Below are 19,175 nucleotides of genomic sequence, written 5' to 3'. Positions count from 1 at the left end.
CGATCGTGTCTTTTCCTACCATGTGTGTATGTGAATGTGTGTGTGTTGAATGAGTTTAAGTAATCAAATATATATATATATATATATATATATATATATATATATATATATATATATATATATATATATATATATATAAAGATTAGGATACACAAAAAAATTCACTATAAACAAAATAAGGTCGTGAATTAAGAAAGTTATAAAATTTAATTTCATCATACGTTCGACATAAAAGTGACCAACAAGCAGCTGCAACATTTTGGGGAATTTGTTTGCTACGAGAAACTTCAGTTTTTTGGTATCTTGGCGGTAAGGTCCAGCTAATTATTTCTATATTCTGTGCTGAATGTGACTGACATATTTCTAGTACAACTGTATCATCCAAAATTTGAATTTCATGGTTTGCACTTTCCCTCATTCCTGACCTGACCAACATATTTGAAAATGCTAAACGGGGTCTCGGCAACGTGTCTCAGCTTGTATCAGTCAGCCAGGTTTACATGGAGACAACATCTTAAAAATCGTATGGATGATACTTGAAGCCCGTTTCAACCGTTTAGGAAAGCATTTTCGGTTCTTGTTTCGTAACTAACTTGTTGATGTCGATAATGATACACAGATGCCATCGTAGGGGTTTGGTAACAGATGTCAGAGTGCAGTTGCCATGCATTGATAAGACAAAATAAATAGTCAGCATTAGAAATACTTTTATCATCACAATATTATAGACGGGTTCTTCCTAAGAGGAAAGTGTATAATTCACCACGTATCTTCTATACACAAGATATACAACTGCTTATTAAAATGAGATAAGTAGCTATATTTATCAGCCACGTGCAGAGAGGGGTTGATATTTCATCGTGTTCATTTTCTAATCAGGGTAAGAGGAAGAGTTGGCGACTTACGTCAGTGGGGCTCGGCCGCCAGGTGTACACGTTTTATCACGATATAATAAGCTTATAGAACCTTGACGGACAGCGACGGAACAAAGCGTTGGAATTAACTCTAGGGAGATGTTGGAATTAGTTGCCCTCGCACTATTGGTGCCTTTGGCTTGTAAGTATATATTTTATATTTTAATGGTAAGCAAAGTATCAGTCGTTTATTTTTGTGATATATACACAACATCGTGTATTAGTTTGTAATAGGGCATTTATTTTATAATACAGTCCTTATTACAGTGTTCCTAGCTAAGTAAAAGTGTTTGCTTGATATTTGGGATTTTGACATATTAGTAAGATTTAAATAGTTAACAGTTTGGGATATTTACATATTAGTAAGATTTAAATAGTTAACAGTTAATCTATCTACCTATACGAAGAACCAAATTGAAATGTACCTTTTGTTCCAGGGAGCTACAGTCTCTGTCCGCTACATGTAGAATGCATACCGGGCTGTGTCAAACTTGATGAAAGAGGATGCAAGATGTGCGCATGTGGACCTCGTATGTAATCAGTCTAAACTCTTGTAAACAAACGCAAAACATATTAGAATAATATCGTTTTATTTCGTATTTGCTTTTTTTTATTCTACTGCTGAAAATGCAGTTTTGGGCTTTAAAGTATATTCAAATCTTAGTGACTAATAACTCTCTCTCTGTCTCTCTCTCTCTTGTTCTTTAATGACCAAAAGATTACACAGTGTCATAGTTATTGTGTGCTACTATATCAATAATATGGTGTTTTGAAACCAGTACTGGTTTACATGTCTTATCGACATATTCTTAACCTGTCAAAGTGCTTTTCAATTTCATAAAGCGAACTGTACATTAAATCGTCAGAATATTAGTAACAACGGATTTTATATTCATCGAAAATGTTCTAACTTTTATAAATGCGAACACGCTTGAGTTTAATATCTACAAACTTAGGTTGTTATTTTGTGCTCTGCAGATTGCGCTTAGCTTATATAAATATATATATATATATATATATATATATATATATATATATATATATATATATATATATATATATATATATATATATATATACAGTACGTATTTGTAAAGTGCGTTGCTATATAATCTGCAAATAGAATATAAAAACGGTGCTTAAGACGATTGTTGCAAAGAATGATTCTGAAGCAGCCCGTTTTCTGTCTTTCCAGAAATGTTTCACTTCGGTGCTGGATACTACGGCATGCCTGGTAAATATTTTTATTTTCACTGTAGTCATTAATGCAGTTTGTTATTCATACACTATTTAACGTTTCGATTCGGTCGATACATACCGTCTGTACAACGTATAAGACGAGGATAAGTGTAAATTGTACAGAATCAGACACGCCATAGCATAATGCTCCGGCAGATCTAGGTATGTGCAGCTTACTATGTGTAATCAGTAGAACGAACAACATTGATCCTCATCTGTAGGCGCATTATGTTAGCGCAGATGATGGTATTTGTTATTTACCTCTGAACTCGTGTTATAAACGGGTACATACGGTACAACAATTTGCAGGAAGACTATCATTGTACATAACACTCATACTAAATGGTTTCTGAATTATGTGTTTTCATATGGAATTGCATTCTGATCAATATATGACATGCGTAGTACATTAATGTGTATTGTTATACAGTATATTAGTCGCATGCAAACGGCTTATCATGCAATATCGTCTATCAAATAAGGACAATAAACTGTGCAAGACTGAAAGATTGTATCAAGCCCTAAAAAATAAATAAATAAATAAATAAATAAATAAATAAATAAATTAAAGCTACTGCAGAAATAAAATCTTCATACTTGGGGTGCTTATATTACATCCATGAAACATGTCAAATGTGGTGTTGGTAACGAGTTTTTAATTTCCTGGTCAAAGAAGAAAACATGCCAATAAAACAAGAGAATATATATAATAAATATTTATGAAACAAACTGCCACATGGCACTTTCTATTAGCAGGTTGGGGACAATGACAGTAGTTCGATCCCTTTTTCGAACACCATCCTTTCAGTCATTCGCCTTGTTTACCTAATTGCAATAGTTTGTTACATATATGTTTCAATACAACTTCCCGTCAATGATAGGTGCAGGAGCACTTGGAGGGTCCAGCTTTGTCCCAGGAACACTTGGTGGCGGTGGTGCTTTTGGGGGAATGCAGGGGGGACACCATGCGAGTAGCAATGGTGGTAGCAGTGGAGGATATCATGCGGTTCAAGAGAAACCCCTGAAGGTAAAGGAAAGAAAGACAGATATATATATAAATATATAGATAGACCGATAAACATATTACAAAGATATGGCTGTTTCGGTAGAGAGATACCACTAAATTAAGAGCATTTATGTGATAAACAAAGGATATATATATATATATATATATATATATATATATATATATATATATATATATATATATATATATATATATATATATATATATATATATATATATATCAGTAGAACGAACAACATTGATCCTCATCTGTAGGCGCATTATGCTACGGCAGATCATGGTATTTGTTATTTGCCTCTGGACTCGAGTTATACTCGAGCTGTAGGTCTTGCAATTGTACACACACACACACACACACACACACACAGATATATATATATATATATATATATATATATATATATATATATATATATATATATATATATATATATATATATAGATATATATTATACAGACCATATTTCGAATAAGATTCCTTTCAAGTGCACTGGAATCGGTATGAAGACACAGCGTTTACACATCCCGTACTTTTTTTAAAATGTTGATCAGCAAAGCTATATTTGTTTCTATCTATCTATCTATCTATCTATCTATCTATCTATCTATCTATCTATCTATCTATCTATCTATCTATCTATCTGTCTACGTATCTATCTCTCTCTATGTATCTCTCTATCTATCTCTATCTATCTATCTTTTTTCTCTATCTCTCTCTCTCTCCATATCTTCTTCTTTTTATTATTATTATTATTATTGTTAATTTAATTATTATTACTTTTGTTATCATTATTATTATTATTATTATTATTATTATTATTATTATTCTTATTATTATTTTTATTATTATTATTATGCATACAATTCCCGGGATCAAACATGGTGTTCTACCATATCTTATCAATATTTGTGTGCAAAGACACTGAAAGAAAAGTTGTACATATCTCTTCTTTATCTGTGTTTTTATTGTCTGATCCTTTTAGGAATGTCACGGTACAATGCTGTGTATGATGTCTTGTAAAAGTGAGGCCAGTTTGAGCAGTCATGTTGGCAGCAATGGCTGTAGGTCTTGCACTTGTACACACAGCCAGGGTAAGCATGCAATCTCATTTAAGGGTCTTAATTTGTATTTCTAACACGCTGTTTCCGAATGAAAATGTCTAACATTCTAGACGAAATTCAGCACGTAAAATCATCCTGACTTCTAGAAGTCAAAATCGATAATTCACATGTAAGTTTAAGATGCTGAAGCAGAGACATAATGTCAGTGAATTGTACAAATGTTCTATATCCTTCCAGTTACAGACGAGCTTTTCATATCTATAGGCTAGCTAGACTTCTCATAGTTTTGCAAACCCGTACCGCTATGAATGTGACCAAGAAAGGTGTTACTCTTCAAACTCTCCTTTTATAGAAAGACATAATGATTTATAAAATCTAACTTATACGGTTGGGCCGATGCTTACTTGGTTTTGAAAATGTTAGTAACTATGCATACCTGAAGTTACTATTAGAGATGTTGTTGCCAACAGACCAGATGATGCGCTGTTTTGTGGCTTCTAATATGACAATTTTTCATGCTTAAGATATCCTATAGGAAACAACGACGAGTAAGTTTCCATATATGTTTCAAAGCCTTCAGTTTGTCTGGAATAACTTTAACATGTGGTTGGAAGGTTGTTGGAAGCAATTAGAAAAGGTAGCTTGGAGAATGAATTTAAATATACTAAAACTAGACTTTATGCTGAGTAATTTGATTGCAATTGTATTGTATGCACAATTATGAAAGCAAACTTATGTTTCTATAATTCCTACTTAAATGTTTGCACGGAACATCTAACCATGTCTTCTTCTTCATGATTGTATCAATCTTATACCCTGAATGAAAACAAATATTGTAATCGTTTTCAAACAAATATAATTCTTTGAGGTCATTACTACTAGATCGATTTTCGTTTCTTTTTATTTAAGTGGCCCAAGCTGCACTTACACTTAATGTCAATGCATTATTATTATTATTATTATTATTATTATTACTTTTATATCTTTTTTCAGCACCCGCCCCAAAGCCAGTCATCCTTGTCCAACAACCGAAACCAGTCACACACAACGAATGCACCGGAACCAAACTCTGTATGATGACTTGCAAAACCAAATATGTACTGGGCGAAAAAGGTCGAGACGGATGCCAAACTTGCGCATGCTTACCAGGTATTGTCATGCAATATTGTGATCCTGATGCAGGTGTAGGCATCTATAGTCATGACAATTTGTTTCAATAGGTATATATTTGCAATTTGAGACCATATTGGCATTGCATATTCGAAATCTTGCATTGAAATGGAAACAATCTTTTGACCACAAGTGTGAAGGCCATCAGGCTAGTGCATACTACTCTGAAACCCTGACGTGTCTGCAGGCTTAATGATCGGTTGTACGAACGGTATAAATAATACATTTGATCGATTTAGAAACCAAGGTCGGGTCGTGTATGTAATTGACACGCCTCTGACGATTAAAGACTCTCTACACTAAACTACTTTAATCAAGTAGGTGACCTAATCATCTCACCGTCACATAATTCCTGATTATCGCTTGAAAGTGTGGATATACATTCATCATCCTTTACTCAATCAGCGTGGTCATACATCCTTACTCAGCTATACTGTTATCTGCTTGCTTTCAGAAGCCCAACCTCCAGCTGTAGTTCTCAAACCAGAACCCGAAAGACACGAGTGCCTGGCTGTGGCCCACTGCATTGTGTCATGTCACCATGGCTATTCCTTATCCGGTCACGGTGATTGCCAGAAATGTTCATGCAATCCAGGTATTTGAAATACAAGTTACGTTTGGAAAATATAGACCATTTCGGTATGTTTTAGATAGTAATGTTTTCATGCAAGATGTACATAAAGTATCCGCATTTCAGATGTCAGTCACTAAATAGTAAAATATCCAAATGTATATTACTTTGCATTGTCTGAGAAAAAAAAATATTTTTAAAACTGTAACATGATAACCGGGTTGGATCTCGGATTTACAACAGAACACTTTTGATGGTGATACAAATACAATGTTTAGTGATAAATGACTTGAATGAGAAAATAATTATGATTAATACGTGCGTGTATAAGATCAAAATATTAGACAAATTAGCATAATCAGCACGAACCTAATAATGCAACAAATGAAAATACAAATAAATGATCTTACGCAGTACAAGGACAAAGGTGAATGATTTACAGTAATTTCACATGACGAAAGGAATGATGTGTTTTACTCAAATAGTAAAAATTAATACACTCAGATAGTGAAATATGAGGTGTTTTACTCAAATAGTAAAATGATGAAAATAAACGGACAGATATCATACCAAATATCTTTACAATCCCAACGACACTGGTTATTACAAAACCCAAAATTAGACCACGGCTGAAAGATTACATATATGGAGTTACACACTCCGTACACTTGGCTACCAGTCACACTGCTCAATCAATCAGTCAGTATTCCAGGCCAAAATTCAATTCCTTGGTCAATCAAGCAATCAGCGTCCACCAATCGGTCAGCAACACCCGATCACCTGCTGCTCGACCATCAACACTGTTAACTCAGCTCTACGGCTGCTATAGTTCAGCTTTACAGCTGCTATGGTTAACTTCTATGCAGCCATACATCGTCTGTGCGCTGGAAGCAATCGGTTTTTCCCATCGGAAGCACTTCGCACGTGCGGTATAGGATGAACCGAACTCCCTGTTTCGAAATATTATACAATATACATAAATCACCCTCTAGAATCGTTGTACACAAAAAACGAAACCCGAGTACATGTATTTAATAAATAAAATGATTTATCCCATTTCGTGACAAAAGCTATTGCGATTCTTTGGAGGTTTTAATAAACAGCAAAGAAACTTACATTTAAATTAATGTTTCATTTTCGTTTAATGCTGACAGGAAATTATTTAATCAAATAGAGATCATGCACACATTTTCCAATTGAAAGAGAAAGGCAAAGCTTTTTTATGGTAGTCAACTCTAGTTCTTAAAGTTTTTTATATTTGTATTCCGATGTCTACGGAAACCGTGTGTCCTATTGACCGGGTAGAGCTGAGCGATATTACCGTTACACCTGTTTACCGCGGTATTTTTACCGGCGATAGGTATCGGGGTACTTTTTTTTACTGTACTGGTAATGTGGTAATTTCCATCCGTAAGTTATGTACAGAAATTTCAGAGTAGTCGTGTTAGGAATTTTTTTATATTAACAGCAGATTTTCATATTTTATGACAAATAAGTTATTTTCTTACAAAATGGTTGTATTTGCTACAAATTAATTTTGAACATTATATAAAGCACTATATTTTGATTTCCTAATAGCATGTTTTACACGTATCATGTGGTAGTCAAATGGCATATTGCGAAAGACTTTCGAGCATATCCAACATTCAGAAAAATATGATTCAAAGCAAATGTCCTTTTTATACAATTTAGTAGTGTATGGTAATGTATAAATTACACAAATTCTTTGGCAAGACAGCAAAAGAGCCTGATATTTTCATGAATATGTTGTCGCTTGCAGAGGAAGTGTGTTTTATGTTTACTGACCCTACTCAGTTTCCTTGCTTATTATATCAGGATGCATACGGTAGCCGGTAATTGTAGATTTCAGTTTCAACACTTTCCGTTTTTATCAGCAAGTTTTAGAAGTTCAGTAGAATGTCTTTTACAGGATGTCAAATGAGTTTAAGCTGAATCATTCTACATTAGTTGTAATTGTTAGATTATAAGTTATACATCAATCAATATATAACATGCCAAATTTATCCTCTATAATGTGCTGGCCATCTAATTTTCGTGGCGGAGGGTGGAAAGGATGAAATCTCTTTAAGCTGATATATTTTATTTGATTTTATCTCAAGATAGGTAATTTTTTATAATAATATAACGTATTTAATTTGGTGATATTTTGCAACAAATCAGCAAACATATTTAAAAAGTCTCAGGGCCATTCCACAGAACATGATGTTGCTGGTCACTAATAAAATTGCGGCATATCTTGGTAAGTTATTGCGGAATATTCAGAAACTTTTAATGGTACCTTACTATATGAAACAGTATAGCTATTTCTATCATCTGGCATACTTTGAAACAAACATGAGGTATTTCGATCCAATTTTAAACAATAACATGGAGCAAAAATTCTACTACTGGTGGTTTTTAATGGATCCACATAAGAATGCGCAGAATATGTCAGGAACAACCTCAGAGCTTTAACATTAATGGTTTTATCGGTCCCTAAGCAACTTTTAGTACCAATTAATAAATGAGAGTGAAAATTGTCTCCACATAATACTACAGTACATTTATTTGATTCATTGGACTCATTTCTCACAAGAAGTAAAGACCTTGGTGTTAGAAAGAAACGTACAAAGGATATTATACTTATAAATTAACAGTCACCTTGTACGTAACTATATTATGAAATAAATTTTGCCAGCATTGTCTTCCCCATGATTTTCGTTAGGGATCGTAACTATATTATGAAATAAATTTTGCCAGCATTGTCTTCCCCATGATTTTCATTAGGGATCCTTCTTACCTAAGCTTGTTTCATTTTATCTACCGTCGAGAATATACGTCCAAAATAACTGCGATATAGTGTAGAATGTGTTTCATGTCAACTTCTCTTTCTTTTTTTATTTTATTTTTTCCACCATGGTTTTCGTTCACTTCGTTTCCATCATCAGCTTCTCCTTCTTCTATATATCGTATCCACGGTGTTGATTTATTTTTCTAATTCTTTAGCACCAACTGAGCCACCAGCACGACACCAGGAATGCACTGCCACACTAAACTGTATGTTGTCATGCAAGCATGGCTACCAACTCGGATCGGCCGGCCACGACGGCTGTCCCGAGTGTTTATGTCTACAACGTGAGTATTGAGTGTCCATAAACAAATAACAACCTAAAATGAGATCTGATTTTAAAAATTGATTATATCAACAGTCAAATGTTAAAACAAATTGAAATGTCCAAAATGTAGCTGCCCATAATTTTCTCTTAATGTGGAATGAAATTAAGCAGATTATACAGGGACAAGTGTCATTCCGCATAACGATTTTCAAGATTAAACTTAATATATTTGTAACAAATAATAGTTTTATATTGCTGTCCTGGCCTAGATGTACAGAATTAATAAGCATCCTTTATCATTTTGAAATGGACACTATATTAAGTACACATTGCCAAGCTGGCACGTTTCTCTCTATATTCAGCTGCATGGTTTACGGTGTTAAGATTCGTTTACATAAAAGCGACGTCAATCAAACGTCACTTTTACGTAGACTAAGAGTTACTAAAGATTACAAAATTAAATTTTTAGAACGATTGATAGATCATATGTTGTAAAAATGAAGCCTGTAATGTTTTTCATTAGCTTCTTTCTAAAATAGTTAGATACAGGTAAAGGTTTTCATTCAAAATCACATAGCATTGAGTTATTAAACGCATCAAATGTTCTTAGCGTGATCCTGATTTTAAACTTACGTTTCATACATGCGGTGCAAGCATATAGCAAATGTCAGCAAGGGATTTCCCTTACTTCATTTTATGTTTGACTTCTGGTCGCACCTGTATAAAACAAACGAGCCATTCTCACACCGTTATTACCAAGTCTGTTTCTCTTATTAGCCCATATTGTTAATAAATGCATATAAGTAAAATGCCATGGATGCTGTTTTCGTTTGTTCTCAGCAATATATGAAGAATTTTTGTTCTCGTTTATCCAGCTCAGCCACAGAAAGTAGAAGTCATCCCAGTCAAGTTGGTAACATGTTCAAGCGCCCTTAGCTGTAGCGCTGGTTGCACAGTCGGCTACAAGTGTGGTGAGGACGGTTGCCCAACATGTGAATGTATCCATCCGCAAGGTAATCTATTTCTCTCTCTCTCTCTCTCTCTCTCTCTCTCTCTCTCTATATATATATATATATTCCTTTTGTCATCACAAGCAAAATTTATTTCTGCATGACTCAAAGGCTATTTGAGTACCAAGTGGCTATATGACATGAGTGATATACAATGTCGGTGAGAAAAGAAATCTTGTCATTTGCGTTGAGACAATTTTGTTATGCGAATATTGAATATTCTGCTGATACAAATAGACGCACAAAGTTTTAAAAAAATATAATTTTTTTTTGCCAAATCATAAGATAATAAACAAATAATGTGAACCTAATTAATATTTGCAGAGATATTGATGGTATATCCCTTGGTAGGAAACTAACTGGATCATATTTGTTTCTTAAATATATCTAAAAATATCATGCAATTGAGTTCACTCCAAAGAGAATAGGAAATTTGTGTAATTATAGAAAATATAATAATTGATTGAAAATGAACTTGGTGATACTGATAGTTTAACATATTCAGATTGCCTCTGCAGGGTGGGGGAAGCTTGTTCGCACTGAGCATTGTAATAGCAGGGGGAAATCATTGTTTGCATTGAGTTTTTAATAGAGATGCTTAATGTTTTAATACTATTGTGTGCTATATACACTTGTTCTTGATGTAATGTTTTCAATGTTTTCTAGTGGTTGGCATATTACATGTTACCGAAGTCCACACTTCCAAGCAAGTCTCCTGTTCAGCAGCTTTCTCCTGTCCTGACAAATGCACACTTGGATACAAGTGTGGTGACGATGGTTGCCCAACATGCGAATGTCTTATAGCCGTCCACACAGGTTGGTGTTCTTTCTTTCGCTCATTGACATGCAAACTCATGAATATACGCACCAATAATCGCAAAAATTCATTCAATAGCCCATCAGAAAATGACATAACTATGTCTGAAATACTATCCAAGGAGAATAATTTTTTTGATATCTGAGATAAAATTGCTATATATGATTGGTTGATAGCGATCTAAGTTAATAAAGAGATTATCAATACATACATTTTAAACCGAAAGAAACAAGCTGTAAGCTGACAACCATTAGAGCGAGCAAGACATATCTCATTGCTGGAGTTGTGCGATGATTAGAGAAGGTGGATACGAAGCAGGAAAAGTGGAAATTCAAGGCGGATAAAGCTCTTTGATAAGGTTGCAGTTGCTTGCTTAGATGACAGAATAGCGGGAGATCAAGTATGGGAACCAGATCTGATGGAGATGAGGTTAATACAGGCGCTGGTCCCTTCAACATATCTGGCGGTGGTGATTCATTGAATGCTGGTCATAGTGGAGTAGGAGCAACAAACGGGAACGGGATCTGGCAACGGAACAGAGACGGTTACTGGACCATTCACTCGAAATAGAGTTGGTTCCCTCATTTTGGGTCAATGAATTGGGTGTGAAAAGATACTGGAAACAGGATGCTTAGACATGGTAATGAGAAAGTCAAGTAATGGCTGATTAGCACGTTTATAAGAATTTCGAATGATTGGCCCAACTTTTTCTTCTGCGACGGTTGGACCGGACCCCAAGGTTATCTGGAAAAGGTCAGCCGGAAATGGACATGGTGCTACTGAAAGGGTCTCAATGAGCTCATGCACAACCAATGCATCATTTGATCGAACATTGGATATATAATGCCTTATGGCTGTCTCAGTCTGATAATATAATACATCCTTTGAGGAAACAAATTAGTGTTGAAACAAACTGGCTAACAAATAATTACGGCAGTGGAGGCCTTGCTTGAAGTGGGACGTTTTACTAGAGTCTGAGCTACCAGTATTGGTGGCATCGAAGGTTATTTGCCAAATGGAGTTAATGACATGGGCAGAGCTGGGAGAGACACCCAACTTACTAGTGAGGCAGAGATGAGGGTCTGACCTGCAACTGTGACCCAGATTGTGCTTTTAAGATCGAATCACACTCTTCTCTGCCCCTCTAGATGATCAAAGATTTTAGAAAGATGGACAAATTCTAAAATGCCTGATGCCCCCCCTCACAAAATTCAGCTTCTTCCTCTACTTTTCCTTTTCATTTGTGTACTCCCACAGTTTGTACAACCTTGAAGCCTTACAATGTATGTTTGCTAAACAAGCCATATGTATTTAATAGATAAGAAGTAAAGAAAGTAAAACTACCTTGTCTAAGACGTGTTCTAGAGACGAATAAGTGAATCAGGCTACTTGGAAAATGGTAATTATGTGTAATCATTTAGAAATTATTTTTATGCCTGCATTTGTGTACAGACCATGTATTATTCCTGTAAAAAGCTCTAAATATGTTTATAAGCTGGTCAATGATAATCCCCTAACTCAAGCAAATTCTTGTACACACGCAATAATAGGGACATTTAGTGTACATTCATGCTATGTTTACAAGGTAGTGCCACCTTACTGCCTGACGTGAAGGTATATACATGAATGTCTGAGACCATCCATATTCGTTTAGGAAAATACGCTTATAATCACTGAAGATACAGCTATGTCATAATCCTTTGGTTAGTTTATGGCTTCTTCATCATATTGTATGTATGAGAAATAAATTTATTGAAACATTATCCTGTCATTTTTACCGGAGGCAAGTACTGTAGAGATTCATAATCCCCGATGTATCCATTCATACGCATCTCCTGCATATTGTTACAGAAGTTAAGCCTGCTCCGAAGCCCCAAGCGACATTAAACATTGTGCAGAAATGTCCAGCGACATTGAATTGCATGTCCACCTGTCACACCGGTTATACTCTTGGTACGGATGGAGCCGACGGCTGTCCTATTTGCACGTGCATTGAAACTGAACGTAAGTTTGGGAACTTTACACTCGCGTTTACGTTCTTTCTTTACTGATAAATATTGTAAACTGGCATAAGTACAATTTTATTTGAAGGATGTATGTTAATGGTTTGGAATAGATAAAACTAAATAACACATATTTGTAACTCGATCGTACCTAGCCTATATAAGGCTTAGAAACGTAAAATGAAATAATTGTAATTATTTTTGTTATTATTTTAAATTAAAGGCAATAGGTTTTAAATCCTCTGGATGGAAACCTGCTCAGTCACATTATCCAGAAATTAAATTCAGTTTTCGAAAGCTTGGTCAAAACTGATTAAATAATCAATGCATGTAAAATTGGAGTTCGTCATATTTAAAATAATAGTTTATGACAGCATGCCATGAGGGATGTGAATCCAGTTCGACAGCAATTGCGGTACACACGTGCAGTGGTACCACACACTGCATGGCAAAATGCACCAACGGTTACACAATGGGAGCTGCTGGACATGACGGCTGCCCTTCATGTCAATGTAAAGATGAATGCCACGAATGTGAAAAAACAGAGCCCGTCATAATTCCAATGGTTCAAACAAGTGGGTGTGAAACGGGAACCTGTGAACACAAATGCGACGGTGACTGTGGCCAACCCGTTGAAGTCCAAGTGGTCCAGACAAGTGGGTGTGAAACTGGCACATGCGAGCATAAATGCGAAGGAGACTGCAACCAACCCGTCGTAGTTCCAGTGGTTCAGACAAGTGGGTGTGAAACAGGAACATGTGAACACAAATGCGACGGAGATTGCGGCCATCCCGTCGAAGTCAAAGTGGTCCAGACAAGTGGGTGTGAAACAGGCACATGCGAACATAAATGCGAAGGAGATTGCAACAATTCAGGTAGGCTGCAGTTACAATTGTTTCTTAGCCATATGTTCTTTATGATCGGCCACCAAAAACTCTCATCCACCTTACCATACTATCATAGATAAACCTTTAGTAGAACTTTAATTATATACCGGCGAGGTGGTTAACGAAATGGATGCGAACCAGTGATTTGAGGGAGAAAAAAACAACAACAGAAAGCTACTTCTAAACATTTTCGTTTCCAATCATCTAAGAATGCCATTTTAATCACCTTTTTTAAATATTTTTTAGACATTGCTAAAAGTGTAGCCTGCGCCAATACTTTATCTTAAGAATGCATTCGGTTATCTTTCCAGACATGGAGATGTAAAAACTTAATTCAAATACAAATATTTCCTGAAAATCAATTTGACCTGTATTGACCTTGTATTTATTAAAAGGCGGCTACTATTATATAAAGAAGGATTGCCGTTTAGGTTTACGTGTAAGTACTTAACGGTAAGTCAGTATATATACACACACATACGAATGACGCCAAAGAGAACATATCATTACACCATTACGCACAACTTTCTTTCACTGTATGCTGTTATGTTACTGGCTTTTGCCTCAAAGGAGCAATGATTTAAATATAACTAACAAACAAACTGTTTTGTTTGAGTCTAACACGTACAGGGTCTTACTTATCTTAAAGTCGGTCGTGCACAAGAAAAAAAAATTGCAACAAAACAAAACAAACGATTTTTCATTTTGTGTGTTGGAAATGTGCTAAAGACAATACCTGAAAGCCAATGACAACCAATTAAAAGCTGACATATGTTTGATCCTTGTCTTGTGATAGCCATACACATTTTATTTATAATTTATAACTATGTTTTCGTACACCCAAGCAAAATTGATTATGTTCCGTATGTCACAGGTGGAGAGGTGGTCCTTGTGGCCGGTGGTGGAAGTTCGGGTGGCAGTAGTGGAGGATCAGGAGGTGGATCTGCAGGTGGTGCTATGGGTGGTGGTATGGCTAGTGGAGGAGGCGCTGGAGGAGCTATGGCCGGTGGCGGAAGTGCGGGAGCAACTGCTGGAGGTGGAGGTAACATATATGGAGGTTTACGATATAGGGTGCGATACTAAAGAGATAGGTTGTGTTATGTTCTATACTGAATTTTTCCTATGAACAGTCCCTGAAGAGTGAATAGTCACTACTGAGCAAACAATTCCCTTCAAGGAACCAATCATATGATCGAAATAGAACAAGGCGCAGTCTGACTTCTTTACATTAACTCTAAATTATCCTACCAAATAGCCAACATTTAGGTTTAAGGATTACACAACACGCAGAGAGAGAGAGAGAGAGAGAGAGAGAGAGAGAGAGAGAGAGAGAGAGAGAGAGAGGGTAGGTGTGACCACGCTGGACACTCTATCTCAAATCTTAAGCAATTATGCATCCAGATAAAAATTGATACAACATGCATTTTGCTTGTTCATTTTAAGACCTTTCTCATAGAAACTTACTTTGTATAACTTATAATTTCCAGAACCCGTAACAATATCTAAGAAGGCCCACGCTGCGTTAAATAGCAAACTTATTTTTATTTTCAGTCTCGCACTTTTTTCTGCATGAAATATGTTCGCAAATAAAATAATATCGTTGGATATGTTTCATAAATTGCATTCGAATGAACATTGTTTTAATATTCTCTATATTCAGACCATTGCCAGCCTATAGCACCCAATTGTCATCCTTGGTGCATAAAGTACGATGTGGCACATTGCAGAAAGTGCGAATGTCAAGGTATAGATACACACTGAAATCGAATACGTTTGAATTTATTGAAAACCTTTCAATACTTCGAAAAGTTGTATAAGTTCAAAAACGTCGAGCTTTAACATTTATATTTAAGAAATTTGTACTTACTTTCTTCCACTTTTCTTTGTCATAAAGCATACCTTCTTCATTATTTAAATGGGAATCTGTAGGTATTCAAGCCAACACATGCAATGCAGGTAGTATTACGTATCGACGTACACGCTTGTTCTCATGACGTCTTTCTTCACAATACTAGCAATAAAATACATATCATCCAAATTTATTAAAAGCATTTTACCTAAATTATTGTGAGATAAACCATAACAGAAAAAGTATTGTTCATCTACATTTTAAATAAACGAGTCTTTAAGGCAAATCATTATCAAATCAGTATTGATCTTGTTCATATTGCGACGTTGCAGGCATTAAATACATTAACCTATTCCTTTTTTTCAGGCATGTAGAAAGGTCCATTCTTTTAGTAGGAGAGCATTTATTGTTATACCTTATCCACAAAGTGTTTCTGAATAAAGGATTGTTTTGATAATTCTTATCCTGTACACTTCGTCATTGTTTTCCATAACCATCCAAATCAATTACCTTGTTTAACTAGGTTTATGTCACTCTGTCTAGTGCCTCTGACTACTGAACCCCTTATACATATCTTTTCTTGCCACTTTCGTCACTAAAGTGTATTATATTTTGTATTATTCCTGATCATTACTACTATAACTGTGAAAACTATGGTGATTTAGAGGTACGTAATTGCATTTGAGTTCAGCCGCAGGCTGAAGTAAACGTTTGGACTACGTACTTACTTTTATATCATAGTGCATGTGGGACCGGAAGAATACTGGATGCATTCGTAGGTGAGCCCGCTAGTGTGTACCGGCCTCCAAAATATATTGTTTCCCTCATTATGCTGCAATTCTGTTATAATCTGTTATATGTTAAAACATTTTAACGGTCATTCACTCTCTACACTCATGGACTTTTACTAATTTCAGAATATCACGATTCAACCGAGGAGATTTCTGTTCTTCTCAAATATTAAAAGTATTGTAATTTTATATTTTACCTTGTGTCATTCACTGGGATTTAGATTTGAAAATGCAGTACATTTTCAAATTTGAAAAACGTTCTTTAGTCAGAGATTAAACGTTATTATTTAACAATGAAATCAATGATATAGCAGCTTTTTAGTGAAATCAAGGCTTAATTATTAATAAATGATTCAAAAACATTCCTCATATGACGACTAAAGACATTCAAATAATGCTTGTATTTCCACGTTATATTCATAACGACACAATTGTATTACACTTTCTAGAATGGATAATTGGTAGTAATTATTTTCACTTTCTTGAGGCACGTTATAAGCTACTGCTGCTATTATTGTACATCTACCGTATGCTTTGTTAATGATGATGGTGAATAAATGAACGGTAATGATCCTGTACTGATTATTTTCTGATTAAGAAAATATACGAAAACACATTCCTCTCTGGGAATCAACATATTTCATAATATACTCGGAAAAGTCTCGTATCTGACACAATGATTTTGTCTCGAACGTGGAATTTTCATATTCTACACTGAAGGAAATGAATGTTTCTTTCTTGATATTTCTAAATATAACATGAGGGTCGAGAAAATGGCATATTGTAATTATCGATGTAACATTCAAACAGCAAAGCATCCTTTGAAAATTTAACTTTTTAAAGCACAATTACGCAGTTTATCTTAAATTTCACCACTATTCCAATCTAGTTAAAGTTTGAAAGAAGGAAATGTTTTGATAAAGGCTATCTGACATAAACCGTTCCTTGGAATTGTCAAGATGCTAGATTTAAACTAAGATCAAATATTTATATTAGAATGAAGAGGTGACAACCACTTAATTCAGTCTACGAAGTCGCTTTTGATTCCGATCTTTTTCCGGAGTGCTCCAAAAGTAGTGATATGATAGATTTGACAAATTCCTTTCTTGACTAATCTAATAACAACAACATTCGCACGTAACGCAAATATTGAATCGAGGAGGAATAAAGAAAGGCATGTCCGTATGTTATGGGGATCTGAGAATAAAGCACGTGCACCAGATATATATAAGACTCGCTTGAATATTGGTGATCAGCTGGGCACTGGAATATACACTGAAATGCGAACTTGTGCTGCAGACAATCCGACATAGCGTGGTGTTAACTTTGTAAGTTTACAAGGGTGACGTCATCAAATCTTGTGTTGCAGCTTTCGACTTAATTCACCCGCGGATGTTGGATTAATTCGCACACATGTGAAGAAAAAAAATAGGGTTTCGCAGCTGAGGGAAAAATTACATGGTTCAAAATTTGATGAAATGTCGATAGTATCTGGTTTCAATGGAACCCTTAGATGTTTTGAGCCAATATGGTTCAAGATTCAGTATTATTCAGATCATTTGGCATATACGACGTTTTGAACGTAAAGTCGGAATTGGTGTTTAAAGACAGAACAGACAAAGTCAGGTTTGCACAGGAGAAATTCAGTGCAAACTTTCATTGAGATTGTACCATAGTTAAAATTTCCAAAACATAAACGGTTGAAACGGCGTTTGTAACGGCAGTCAAAAGCATCAGAAATATGTACTGCAATAAGCGTACGCAATGAACAACGATAAAAACGTAAACTAATAGAAAAATGTCTGTTGTTGGCCATATAATTAATTGAGATTCACAAAAATGAAAAAAGTCATTCGATTCGTCTTTGATCAAGAATATAATTCAACTTCAGAAATAATAACGAGAACGACATTTGTAATAAATTATGACAACGATTTGTGTGCATTGAAATTTCATTAAAGAAGCCGTACACACACATCTAGATCCATCAGTGCGATAAGGCATGTTTGAGGGAAGCTTGACTTCAACTACTGGTCGCTTGAGAATGTAAATGTGTTGCAAGTAAAGTTTATTTTAATTATTATGAAATAACGTCCATGTGCTAATGGAATCTGGAAGTGTTTCTAACATTGTGTGTACTATACCCATGGTAAACAGTCAAAGTGGTCTAGTAGCAGAGGAGGCGAACAGACCTTTTGCTGGAACGTCATTTTTGAAAGAAAAAAAATGATTACTACGAAAATTGAAACAAATAAGGTCAATAACGCCAAACTGAAGCCTCTAATGTACCTTGAGTTTCTCTAATTGGGTTAGTTTTTTTTGTTACTTTTTCCATGTAATTCGTTTTTTCTTTTTAAAGTATGCTCGTTTTGTTTACCGCGGAACGTTTTTATTGAGGTCTCACCTCCTCCTCTGCTGCCCTAAATGGATCAACCTCGCAGCCAAATATTGTATCAAGTCCTGTGCGATATCGTGATCTGGGGTCATGTAAATTTATTGACATTAATCCGTGCGGAGTAGATTGTGCTTTTGAAAAGAAATGTTTGAACTAAATCATGTCCATGTTTCCACTATACCAGGTTTGATGAATGTTTCTCAAAGTATGTGTATCGCCTCCGTTAAACACAACTAAAATATTACAATTATCTCTGATCTCTTTTGGTATTTGTGTATATCGCTTGGTAACATAAATCAAATCAGCATTTGTATGTCTGCCTCG

At 35.2% G+C, this 19,175-nt stretch overlaps 1 protein-coding gene across 1 annotated transcript; it reads left to right on the top strand.

The window, feature by feature from the left end:
- The first annotated feature begins 795 nt into the window (after positions 1-795).
- Positions 796-15,577, top strand: LOC149793209 (uncharacterized). The gene is made up of 14 exons (XM_089968962.1): positions 796-1,056; positions 1,352-1,444; positions 2,110-2,148; positions 3,035-3,180; positions 4,164-4,272; positions 5,236-5,391; positions 5,867-6,007; positions 8,990-9,118; positions 9,975-10,112; positions 10,776-10,925; positions 12,778-12,930; positions 13,304-13,804; positions 14,691-14,858; positions 15,477-15,577. Exons 1-14 carry the CDS (start codon positions 1,014-1,016, stop codon positions 15,575-15,577), a joined length of 2,067 nt encoding a protein of 688 aa, XP_089825088.1. The 5' UTR covers positions 796-1,013.
- Positions 15,578-19,175: the final 3,598 nt, after the last annotated feature.

The sequence above is a fragment of the Sinohyriopsis cumingii genome, chromosome 8 (assembly GCF_028554795.1).
Source record: "Sinohyriopsis cumingii isolate HCF-2022 chromosome 8, ASM2855479v2, whole genome shotgun sequence".
NCBI classification, from domain to species: Eukaryota; Metazoa; Mollusca; class Bivalvia; order Unionida; family Unionidae; genus Sinohyriopsis; species Sinohyriopsis cumingii.
This window is presented reverse-complemented; position numbering and strand designations above follow the sequence as displayed.